At 40.4% G+C, this 13,645-nt stretch overlaps 1 protein-coding gene across 1 annotated transcript in view; it reads right to left on the minus strand.

Moving 5' to 3' along the window:
* The window catches only part of NKAIN2 (sodium/potassium transporting ATPase interacting 2), a 1,481,925-nt gene that overhangs the window by 128,721 nt on the left and 1,339,559 nt on the right, over positions 1-13,645 (minus strand). Inside the window, exon 5 of the mRNA XM_075339944.1 lies at positions 7,185-7,245. Within this exon, the coding sequence (XP_075196059.1) occupies positions 7,185-7,245 (61 nt within the window). The remainder of the gene's footprint in view (positions 1-7,184; positions 7,246-13,645) is intronic.

Genomic DNA, 13,645 nt, shown 5'->3' on the forward strand with positions numbered 1-13,645 from the left:
ATGTCTGTTGATTACAGATCTCCATGCATATGCAACTAAGTCAAATTATGCTTTAGGCATCTAATTAACTTCTTACTAGCAATTATGGTGAAACAAGGCTGGGGAAGTTTTCATCTTTATCCCTCGGTGTGCTGTTGGTTTCACCCCCAAAATTGGCCACTTTATAGAATATTATATTATTGCTGCTTCATTTAAGTTAAAAACAAAAGGTCTGATATGAGTAAAAGTACTTCATTTCTCAAAAAGAAGTGAGGAAATGAAAAGTAGAGTTTAGAAATCTAATTACTTATTTCATCCCTGGTGTCCATTGAAAGCAAATTTGTCTCAGCAGGATATTATTAGTACAGGTAAGTAGAGGAAACTTTCATTACTTTTAATTGTGCAAAGGGAGAATGGGAATTAATAGTGAAATTAGGTCTGCACCTTCATATTGTTATCCTACTTAAACCGTTCGTATTGTAGCAAGTCACCAGAACATTATTTCCAGTTCATGTGAACTTGGTATTGTAAGATTTGTATTTCTTATCTGCTGTATATTAGATGGTTTATCTATATCACGCATGTTAATATTAAGAAACAACTAAAAGAAATAAATAAGATCATAAAAATAAGCTTTAACTGCTTATTGACCAATGATGGACATCTTATTTGTAGGTCGCTAACAATTGTATGAAGTCAGCTCAGAAGATAATATGGCTTTATACATGGCAGATGCTGGCTATGTTACAATTTCACCGTATACTGCAATACTATGGTTTTGCAATATATTGTATAAGATGTGAAGCAATCATAGGTCTTACATTCTTTTCCCAAGAAACTGCGAAAACCCTAGTGCATGCCCTTATTATCTCTCGCCTGGATTATTGAAACCTCCTGCTCTGTGACCTTCCTTCTAACAGTCTTGCACCCCTACAATCTATTCTAAACTATGCTGCCCGACTAATCCACCTGCTCCCCCACTATTCCCCGACCTCTCCTCTCCGCCAATCCCTTCACTGGCTTCCCATTGCCCAACGACTCCAGTTCAAAACCCTCACCATGACCTACAAAGTCATCCACAACCTGTCTCCTACCTACATCTGTGACCCAGTCTCCCGGTACTTACCTGCACATAACCTTCGATCCTCACAAGATCTTCTTCTCTACTCACTTCTCATCTCCTCTTCCCACCATCGCATTTAAGATTTCTCGCGTGCCTCACCCTTAGGGGTACTTTGCACGCTGCAACATCACAAGCCGATGCTGCGATGTTGAGCGCGATAGTCCCCGCCCTGTCGCAGCAGTGATATCTTGTGATTGCTGGCGTAGCGAACATTATCGCTATGCCAGCTTCACATGCACTCACCTGTCCTGCGACGTCTCTCTGGCCGGCGACCCGCCTCCTTCCTAAGGGGGCGGGTCATGCGGCATCACAGCGATGTCACACGGCAGGCGACCAATAGCAGCGGAGGGGCGGAGATGAGCAGGATGTAAACATCCCGCCCACCTCCGTCCTTCCACATTGCAGCTGGGATGCAGGTAGGAGATGTTCCTCGCTCCTGCGGCTTCACACACAGCGATGTGTGCTGCCGCAGGAACGAGGAACTACATCGTACCTGTCGCTGCACTGGCATTATGGAAATGTCGGACCCTACACCGATGATACGATAACGATGCTTTAGCGCTCGTTAATCGTATCAAAAAGGATTTGCACACTACGATATCGACTGTGACGCCGGATGTGTGTCACTTTCAATTTGACCCCACCGACTTCGCACCTGCAATGTCGTAGTGTGCAAAGCCCGCCTTACTCTGGAATGCCCTGCCACAACATATCAGACTCTCGCCTACCTTGACAAGCTTCAAAAGGAACCTGAAGACCCACCTCTTCCGACAAGCCTACAACCTGCCATAACCTTCTGTCTGATACAGCGCCACACAACCATCCCTACCCTCACCTACTGTATCCTCACCCATCCCTTGTAGACTGTGAGCCCTTGCGGGCAGGGACCTCTCTCCTCCTGTACCAGTCTGTGCCTTGTATTGTTTATGATTATTGTACTTGTCCCTATTATGTATACCCATTTCACATGTAAGGCGCCATGGAATAAATGGCACTATAATAATAAATAATAATAATAATAATAATAATAATAATAATAGGTTTCAATCCCTTTGAAGGACTAAACAAAGTAAAATGTTTTATACATCATTTTTAATTTCTACATTCAACCCTCTGTGCCCATTAAAAAAAATAATTAATTTAATAAAAATAAGGTTAATCTGCGGATTAATAACATTCTGAAGGTATGCGGCTGCCACTCTGAGAGCTCAGCTGCAGGGAGAAAATTATCTTTATTTCTCCCAGTAGCCTCGGGCTTTCAATCATAGAAGAGCGGCCAGTGCAATTCCAGTCAATGCTTAGTGCATAGTTAGTGGTGCATGTAACTAAGGCCCTGATACTGACTGACAGCCAACTCAGCATTGTATCAGTACACAACCAGATGTCAGTCAGTGAAGGGAAGGCAGTTACAGCCTTATAGAGGTGTGGCTTTAGTCACCCCTTTGTGCATTGTGAGCCGCTGCTCACTATGCACAGAGGGGTGACTAAAGCCACACCTCTATGACTAAAAGCCCGAGGCTGCTAGGAGGAATAAAGATCATTTCCTCCCAGCAGTGGGTTTCTCAGTTTGGCAGCCACATAGCTTCATAACGCTATTCTGTAGATCTATATATTTCAGTTTTTCTTGTTTAATAAATGTGCAAAAATGTCTACATTTCTTTTTTTTCTGTCAAGATGGGGTGCAGAGTGTACATTAATGAGAAAAATAAGAACATTTTTTAATTGTACTAAATGGCTGCAATGAAACAAAGAGTGAAAAATTTAAAGGGGTCTGAATACTTTCCGAACCCACTGTACAGTATATCAATGGAAAAATAAAGAACTTAAGGCTCTTGGAAAAAAGGGGAATGCACTCCATACACCTGCTCTCAACTTGCGCCATACATGTGCAGCAAATAAAAGGAAAGAGTAAAAATTTGCACAAAAGTACAACATTTAGGTTTTGCAGGATACAATATTACTTTATTATTTATCCAACTATATGAAGTACTGGATCTTCCAGCCAATCACATTCTTTGCAATGTTTGTGGCATTGTAAGTAGGGATGAGCGGACCAGTGGAAGTTGCGGTTTGCCAAAATGAGAGTAAGCAGTACAATTGTCCTGCAAACAAATGTGGATAAGGAATACATAAATGTAAAAAATCTCTTGAGGTCCCACCTATTTTTGATAACCAGTGCAGGTAAAGCAGACAACTACAGGCTGCTGCCCTCAGCTATCTGCTTTACCTTGGTTAGTTATCAAAAATAGAGGGGACCCCATGCCTTTTTTTGATAACCAGCCAAGATAACTCAGGCAGCTAGGAGTTGGTATTATCAGGTTGGGAAGGCAGGCAAATGGTTATTTGGCCCTTACCATCCTAAAAATAGCTACCTGCAGCTGATTCAGTAGTGGCGTATCCAATAGATGCACCAATTCTGGCACTTCACCACAGCTCTTTCCGATTACCTTAGTGCAGTGGTAATCGGGGTAATACTTTAGGGGTAATACACAGCTGGCATCAAGCTCTGGGGTTTGTAATGGATATTCGTCTATCAGACACCCCCCATTTCAAACCCGGCAAATGTACAGTTAAAAACACACACACAAGCAGGAAAAAAACAGTTTATTGGAATAAAGACTCCTCCATACTTCCTCTTTCTCCAATTTATTCCTTTGGCAAATCCTCGAAAACTCTCACATAATCTGATGGTGATTGAAGACTCTCCCGCGCTCCCTCATTCACCAATTTATTAATTAAAAATAAATCCCAAAGGTTCCAACGTAATGCAATGACATATTGTCCCACAATGCCATCGATTCCTATGGAGCTTCAGTCTCAGAATGAAGGCCCATGGGTCACTCGTGGTCAGTGCCAGGTACGAAATTTCTCATTTGCCTACCACTGACTGGGACTAACCTATAGAGCCGCCTTCTCAGAACATTATCAGAACAAAGATCCAAAGGAATCGATGGACGTCGTGGGACATTGCACCATTGGATTACATTGGAATACGAGGATTTCTTTTTAATTAATAAATTAGTAACGAGGGACGTGGGGGAGTTTTTATTCAAATATTTTTGTGTGTATGTATTTTTTTAAGTGTATAATTACCGGGTTAGTAATAGTGGTGTTGGATACATGCCTATCCAATACAAACCACTGGGCTTGATGCCAGCTGTCAATTCATAGCTGGCATCAACCTCAAAAGTTTTACCTACGGGCTGCTATTCATAGGCTGGGAGGGGCCAAATAACCATTGGCCTTTGCAGCCTGATAATACCAGCTCTAAGCTGTCTGCTTTACCTTGGCAGGTTATCAAAAATAGTGGGACCCCAGGCTTTTTTTTTAATTATTTAAAAAACGGCGTGGGATGCCCTCTATTTTTGATAATCAGCAAGGGTAAAACAGACAACTGAGGGTTGTATCCGGCAGTTGTCTTCTTTACCTGCGCTGGTTATCAAAAATAAATGGGATGCTACTTAATTTTTTAAAATTATTTATCAATTTTTTCATGGCAGCGTACAGGCATCTTCCGCATGCAATAAAGCTTGTTGAGTCGCTGCACTTTATTAGCATATGAACATCACTCAAATTACAAACTCGGACACAGACCTTTCTTTAAAGTCCATGTTTTAGTTTGAGCCTGAACACCCAGTGTCCGGTATAAGCCCCGAACTTTACAGTTTGAGTTCGCTATTCCCCAATTGAAAGGTAAATTTGCTAAAATGGCCACAATTGTCTGGTAGATGATCATTTTGCCGTTGCAGTCTTTCACATTGACCATACAGTAGATCAATATCAATATTTTTAATAACTGGTTGAAAACTAAAATATCTTCCTATGAAAGTTCTTGGATACAAGATCATTCAGAAGAACAAAAGATGTTTAATCTAACAGAAGAAAAATTCAAACTTAGCTACCTATTTTCATATAACAGTGTATCATTGATAGTTTAAACCCATTTTATTTACCCATTGAACTATTGTTATGATTGTAATCATCTGTTTATCTTATATTCTGTCTACTGATTGGCCCTTTGGAGATGATCAAATAATTTTGATGAGAATTGCCAAAAAAATGACCTCTGCGATTGCACCAGTCACAGAAGGCTAACATGACCATGTGACTGTGCAAATTCTTCTATAATGACTTGCATTTATCATAACACATGGTTTAAGGCTGCCAATCAAGAGGGACTATCATAGCTTGCATAACAACCTATGTAGGGAATGCCATCCTAAGATGATTTCAGGATAGCAAGAGGTCATCAAACCTCAATGCTCAGTAATGGAGACAGGAAGAGAAAGCCCAAAGATATTAGACATGTACACCAAACAGTAATATATTGTAGAACTGTAGCACTGAATAAGATGAGAATTACTGACTAGGAACAATACAGAGATTCAATTAGTAGGGAGAGTAAAAAATAGGGAAGGTATAGATGGCATCTGTACTACTACATTACAATCACAATTTTTTTCTTCATTCTTCTATTTTCTTCACTAGAAAACAGAAGCAAGGCAGCACAATAGTTTATACAAAAAATAAATCTGAAATTAGTGTCCAACTATATACCTGCTTGTCAAGCGACTATATTGAGTTTGTGCATTTCTTGTAAAATCAGTATTTTGATACGGGAGTAATCAATTTTTAAAAACAGAAAAAAAATCCCTGAAATTTTGACATTTAACTGCTATTGATTGTTTACCTCTCAAAGTGTGTGTCACAGACAATTTATGTTTGCATATTTGTTTTACTGGTCAAATTTTACATCTATACACGCCACACTAATACAGCACACTTCGGCAGGTGCTGGCTTTTTAATCAAGTACCTACCTATTATTTTGCTATTTTTGGGGAGTGGTTAAATGTTGTAAAAAAAAATAGAATAAAAAATGAAGACATTTAATTGTGCATATCTGTTTCGGCACACCTGTTTAACTAGTACAATCTGACAACTGTACATGTCACCTATCCTGTGGCCTGCTGCTACACTTCACTTTCAGTACGCATACCTACCTTATATTTGTTACTATGTATTTTTTGACATGTGTTGAATAATTGGAGTTCAAAAGATTGGATCTAGTAATGTTAAAAATGTATGGTTAAAGAAAAAGTGGCAATGACAATGGATAGGGTAGTGTAAAAGGAAAAGAAAACATACCACGGTTAAGAATGGGGTAGCTGCTTGTAGTAAGAGAATCACCACCACTGGCACCAGCTGTCCCGGCAGTAGCACTATCAAAGACAGGCCACAATTGGACTCCTTTGCCTCCGGAACGTATATTAGTGGGGAGGAAGCAGAGGGTATTATGGAATGTATGGCGCATTACTAGTCTCAGTTGAAGCAGGATGATTTTACGTCTGACAGCGACACCATCAGTTTGCGACACTGTTCTGCACAGAATGGTCTGTCTATTTACAAATTATTAAGACAGATCATTTTTGAACCATATTTAACATTTACAACAAGTATATTGTGCTACAACATAGACTGTTGGCTACTACTGTGTTACACTTGGTTTCAATAGAGGACACCTTAACAAAACTAAGGCTGTGCTTGTGTGAAAGAGATTGAGAGGGGTTGGATGAGGTATTAGGAGACCTCAAAGTGTTACACACAGCTTTTCAGGCAATTGGGGTACCTGTGATTCACAGAGAATAAAACATTTTGGAAAAATTACCAAATCTGATGACTTAAGAATGTCAAAAGTTTCGATCCTCTATACGACTTTAACAATTAAATTATTTTTGATGCCCAACAAGACAAAAGTATTGGAAATTTTATAGCATTTAGTACAAATATGATAAAAGCAGTGGTCTTGTCATTGGCAAACAATTATTTGGAGCCAATTGCATGCAGATGTGTACCACTCTCATTAAGCTCCACAGATAAAGCCATATGGAGCAATCTATGCTACTGCTAGTGGGGACAGGCACTTATATAATAGTAGCCAATAAATATATACATATACAGAATGTTGGTGGTAAAAGTAGCCATAGCATTGTTTAGTTTGATAGGTATCTGTACTAAGAAATACTTACAGGCACATTTTAAGCTTCAACTATCAGAAAAGTATGTCAAAGTATGAATACTCACAACTATCCTCTTCTTCAGAAATACATTTCAAGACATAACAGGCATAGATGAACCCAGCAAGCTGAAATAAAACAAATATATGTTAGGCTATAGGGTCAGTTACATTATTTACAATAGGTTTGCTGGTTTACAGCACTTCTTATGGTGCTATAACCTTTCACTGTGGATTAATGTCCCTATGATAGTATGCTTTTCACACAGGGTATCAGACTGGTTTTATATTACCAGGGAAAAAAAGCAGAACAGTTTGAAATCAAGTATTATAGTGGTATATTTTTCATGCATAATCTCCATTCCTTACGAAAATATTTATGTTGTATAATTAGTGATTATATTTTATATTTATTAACAACAGTTTGACAGCAATTACCATATGCACTGGCTGAAAAGTCTCTGGTTACTGTAAAACTTACCCCTCCTTAGGGCTGACCCTAAAGATGACAAGAGACCAAAAAGTCTGAAGGACTGCTTAAAGGGAACCTGTCACCAGATTACTCCTTTCTAAGCTGTGGACACCACTAATCAACTCTTATATACAGCATTCTATATAATACTGACCTAGAGGGCGGTCCGGTCCAATGGGTGTCACTGCTCTCGATCCGGTGCCTCCACAATTTTGTGCGATCTCTGTCCTCCTGCTCAGTCCTGTGTGCATGACGCATCCTGAAAAGTAATGTAATGCGCAGGCACGAGAAAAGGTCAAAGAATGCTCGCGCATGCGCACTACAGTACTTTGATCTGTCTTCAGTCAAGCAGATCAGTTCACATACACAGGAGTGCAATGGAGGCCTCTCTGTTAATGACACATCACGCGTTATACACACTGGGCTGGGAAGGAGAACAGAAATCGTACAACAAGGAGGTGGCACCGGACCAAGAACAGCAACACCAATTGGGCCGGACTGCCCCTAGGTGAGCATTATAAAGGTGGTTTTTACATTCTATAGAGCAGCATTGGCTCTTATATACAACATTCTGGAATGCTGTATAAAAGAGCTCACTGGTGGTGGCTGCAACTCATAAGGTAAAAACCTAGTGACAGGTTCCCTTTAAATAGCTCCCTATTTGGGACTTTTATAGGGCAACAGCCTGAAAAGTGAACTGATAGCCAAGGGACATAAAAAAAGTTTGTAGTGTGTTTGTCCGGCGTGGAAAACCTCACGGGTCATACTGACATAAATTGTATATTTATATCAGATTCCTAATGTAATATCTCAAGATCAAAAGAACATAATATAGTATATGTACAGGCATTCCCTGTCTGGCAACCTAATGCGAGCTGTCATGCTTCAATAATAATATGATTAACTATACACCAGTATTCACAGTTTAATGAAGAAATGATCTTATGCTTTATCATTTCCATATCTCTACCATGTGTACCACCAGACTTTTGCTGCCCCATTTGAGAGCAGCAAAATATAGGGACAGAGACTATATTTCATAAAATGTATCATTTGTTAAGCTGCTTGGTGCAGTTTTGATAAAATCACTGATTTATCTGCTACATATCTACCAGTTCTCTGAATGCTGAGCTCTGTATAATCCTCCCACACTGACAGTGACAGCTTTCTTGTACACTGTGCATAGGCAGAAAATTGGTGGGGGCGGGGTTATAGAGATCACATGAATATTGAGGACTACATGACAGCAAGTTTACTAATCCTCTAATGATAAACTCTTGCTCATAAAACAGTGTTTCTTAAAACTACAGCAAACAACCCAGTAAGTGGCAAATCAATGGAATCAGTGTCTTTGTGCTGCTCTCAGATTTTGTGACAAAAGCCTGGTAACAGATTTCCTTTAATGAATAAAGGTATGCATTTTGCTTTCTGTAGCTTTTTCATCTCCTAAAGGTAGTATTATAAAAATGTCAACTCAACTAGTTTATAGAGTTCAGCGGATTGCTAATAATCCGGGTCCGGCGGATCAGTGGCGGGTTGACAAGGAAGTCCGAGATCCGATCCGGAAGCCAGACCAATATATGTCAATGAAGAGCGGAATCCGGGACGAGAGAGAGAGAGAGAGAGAGAGAGAAAAAAAACCCCAAAGCCGAATCCGGATTGTCAAACCGCGCGGATCCGGATTTTTCCAGTCCGGGTCTGCTCAACACTACTAGTTTATACAGAACAGGTAAATAAGTGTATTTTCCCTAAAGAGCATATAAATATGCATGACACCTACTTAGTTAATTATTAATTAGGAAGAACAAGCAAATACGACCATCATTCTCTTCTATATCATGTCTACAGGATATGTAGCGTCATATATTTTTGGGATTAGCGATGCCTGCTATACACAAGCCAAAAGAAAACATTCAACGTGATAATGAGGCATGCGCTATGGAATAAAAATGCAATAAAACAACCAGGAGATATTGCTTAGAGTCCTGACTTCAATATGTACTCATGTCATGTAGCATTCTGGACAGATTCATCAGATAAGGCAGTTTCTGCTTATGGGTTGGCATTTATCTTCAAGAGAGATTTTATTTCATTTTTAAGACATTTTCATATCACTCTGAAGTATGTCCTGGAAAAGCAGCGAAAATAAATGAATCTGTCTCGTATTGCATTGTTGGCTGTCAAATATCTCCTGTTTGTTAAAATGAATCAGAATTGTAGCAAATAACAGTGTAAAATGCAGTCTACTTCTATAAACCTCTTGCAATAATTCTAGTGTCAAATGTTGCATCTACTCTATAACATGCTGCTTGATCTCTAAGCAAATTACTTGTTTTATTTTTATCCCTGCTGAATGTGAAGCAAATCGTCTGCATTCTCAGACATCTGGTAGGATTTCAAGACTGATCAGGTAAAATGGGCATACAGGTGCATCTCAATAAATTAGAATATCATCAAAAAGTTAATTTATTTCAGTAATTCACTACAAAAATGGAAATTAATAAATTATATAGAGGCATTACACACAGAGTGATCTATTTCAAGTGTTTATTTCTGTTAATGTTGTTGATTATGGGTTAAGCCTGCTTTACACGTTGCAATTAGTTGTACAATCGCATTTGCGATGTGACACGCCCAGGTCGCATATGGGATCTTATGAGATTGCACGTAGGTCGTTCATTTGCTGTCACACGTGCGTTAGTAGTCTATGTTAAATTGATCAATTTTGTGTGCGATCCTTTAGATCATGTGTTCTGTGACGTATGCATTGGGCACCCTTTTTTTTTTAATTTATTGACTTGCCAAGCGTGTGTAATGTGTAGGGATGCGTTTTTACTATGTCATCTGCCATTCAGTTCGGCTACATGGCCGCTGACAGCAGACACAGACAGCCATGTAGCAGAGCTGAATGGCAAATGACAGCAGACACAGAAAGAGCCGCACGATCAGAATGAACTCGGGTTAACTTCACCCGACTTCATGGTCATGCTGCGGCTCTGTCTGTGTCGCGTCCTGATTAGCGGTCACCTGTGAAGGACTCACCGGTGACCACTAAACTCCTGAGTAACTGAATTGAGCAGCCCTCTCTCATATACCCATTAAACAATCTCGTATTCCCTGCTTTCCCCGCCCACCGGCGCCTATGATTGGTTGCAGTGAGACATGCCCCCACGCTGAGTGACAGGTGTCTCACTGCAGCCAATCACAGCAGCCGGTGGGCGTGTCTATACTGTGCATTGAAGTAAATAATTAAATAATTAAAAAAAACGGCGTGCGGTCCCCCCAATTTTAAAACCAGCCAGATAAAGCCATACGGCTGAAGGCTGGTATTCTCAGGATGGGGAGCTCCACGTTATGGGGAGCCCCCCAGCCTAACAATATCAGCCAACAGCCGCCCAGAATTGTCGCATACATTAGATGCGACAGTTCTGGGACTGTACCCAGCTCTTCCCGATTTGCCCTGGTGCGTTGGCAAATCGGGGTAATAAGGAGTTATTGGCAGCCCATAGCTGCCACTAAATCCTAGATTAATCATGTCAGGCGTCTCCCCGAGATACCTTCCATGATTAATCTGTAAATTACAGTAAATAAACACACACACCCGAAAAAATCCTTTATTAGAAATAAAAAACACAAACATATACCCTGGTTCACCACTTTAATAAGCCCGAAAAAGCCCTCCATGTCCGGCGTAATCCACGGACTTCCAGCGTCGCTTCCAGTTCTGCTGCATGGAGGTGACCGGAGCTGCAGCAGACACCACTGCTCCTGTCAGCTCCACGCAGCCAATGAAGACAGCCGCGCGATCAGCTGAGCTGTCACTGAGGTTACCTGCGGCCACCGCTGGATCCAGTGACAGCGGGTAACCTCAGTGACAGCTCAGCTGTCCAGAAATATTTGGACAGTGACACAATTTTCGCGAGTTGGGCTCTGCATGCCACCACATTGGATTTGAAATGAAACCTGTACAACAGAATTCAAGTGCAAATTGTAACGTTTAATTTGAAGGTTTGAACAAAAATATCTGATAGAAATTGTAGGAATTGTACACATTTCTTTACAAACACTCCACATTTTAGGAGGTCAAAAGTAATTGGACAAATAAACCAAACCCAAACAAAATATTTTTATTTTCAATATTTTGTTGCGAATCCTTTGGAGGCAGTCACTGCCTTAAGTCTGGAACCCATGGACATCACCAAACGCTGGGTTTCCTCCTTCTTAATGCTTTGCCAGGACTTTACAGCCGCAGCCTTCAGGTCTTGCTTGTTTGTGGGTCTTTCCGTCTTAAGTCTGGATTTGAGCAAGTGAAATGCATGCTCAATTGGGTTAAGATCTGGTGATTGACTTGGCCATTGCAGAATGTTCCACTTTTTTGCACTCATGAACTCCTGGGTAGCTTTGGCTGTATGCTTGGGGTCATTGTCCATCTGTACTATGAAGCGCTGTCCGATCAACTTTGCGGCATTTGGCTGAATCTGGGCTGAAAGTATATCCCGGTACACTTCAGAATTCATCCGGCTACTCTTGTCTGCTGTTATGTCATCAATAAACACAAGTGACCCAGTGCCATTGAAAGCCATGCATGCCCATGCCATCACATTGCCTCCACCATGTTTTACAGAGGATGTGGTGTGCCTTGGATCATGTGCCGTTCCCTTTCTTCTCCAAACTTTTTTCTTCCCATCATTCTAGTACAGGTTGATCTATGTCTCATCTGTCCATAGAATACTTTTCCAGAACTGAGCTGGCTTCATGAGGTGTTTTTCAGCAAATTTAACTCTGGCCTGTCTATTTTTGGAATTGATGAATGGTTTGCTTCTAGATGTGAACCCTTTGTATTTACTTTCATGGAGTCTGCTCTTTACTGTTGACTTAGAGACAGATACACCTACTTCACTGAGAGTGTTCTGGACTTCAGTTGATGTTGTGAACGGGTTCTTCTTCACCAAAGAAAGTATGCGGCGATCATCCACCACTGTTGTCATCCGTGGACGCCCAGGCCTTTTTGAGTTCCCAAGCTCACCAGTCAATTCCTTTTTTCTCAGAATGTACCCGACTGTTGATTTTGCTACTCCAAGCATGTCTGCTATCTCTCTGATGGATTTTTTCTTTTTTTTCAGCCTCAGGATGTTCTGCTTCACCTCAATTGAGAGTTCCTTAGACCGCATGTTGTCTGGTCACAGCAACAGCTTCCAAATGCAAAACCACACATGTGTAATCAACCCCAGACCTTTTAACTACTTCATTAATTACAGGTTAACGAGGGAGATGCCTTCAGAGTTAATTGCAGCCCTTAGAATCCCTTGTCCAATTACTTTTGGTCCCTTGAAAAAGAGGAGGCTATGCATTACAGAGCTATGATTCCTAAACCCTTTCTCCGATTTGGATGTGAAAACTCTCATATTGCAGCTGGGAGTGTGCACTTTCAGCCCATATTATATATATAATTGTATTTCTGAACATGTTTTTGTAAACAGCTAAAATAACAAAACTTGTGTCACTGTCCAAATATTTCTGGACCTAACTGTATATGTGTTTCCCTTTTTGTATTGAATTACTGAAAAAAATTAACTGTTTGATATTCTAATTTATTAAGATGCACTTGTAGCTTCCAATGGCACTGGGTCATTAGTTTTTATTGATGATGTGACTGAAGACAGAAGCAGCTGGAGGAATTCTGAAGTGCACAATGCTATATTTTCTGCTCAGAATCAACCAAATGCAGCAACGGTGCTTCACAGTACAGATGGACAATGACCCAAAACACACTGTGAAAGGAGTTTTTAAAGCAATGAAGTGGAATATGCAAACCTGCAATGGCCGAGTCAAGCACCAGATCTCAACGCCACCGAGTATGTATTTCCCATGCTTAAGACAAAACTTAAACACAAAAAAACCCACAAACAAGGAACAACTGAAATCAGCTGCAGTAAAGGCCTGGCAGAGCATTATAAAGGAGAAAACCCAGCGTTTGGCTTCCAGGCTTCATTCATTGCTGAGAAGGATTCTCTAAAAAGTATTAAATAATAGCATTTTGTTTATAATAAAGTAAAG

Source organism: Anomaloglossus baeobatrachus, chromosome 3, assembly GCF_048569485.1.
Source record: "Anomaloglossus baeobatrachus isolate aAnoBae1 chromosome 3, aAnoBae1.hap1, whole genome shotgun sequence".
NCBI classification, from domain to species: Eukaryota; Metazoa; Chordata; class Amphibia; order Anura; family Aromobatidae; genus Anomaloglossus; species Anomaloglossus baeobatrachus.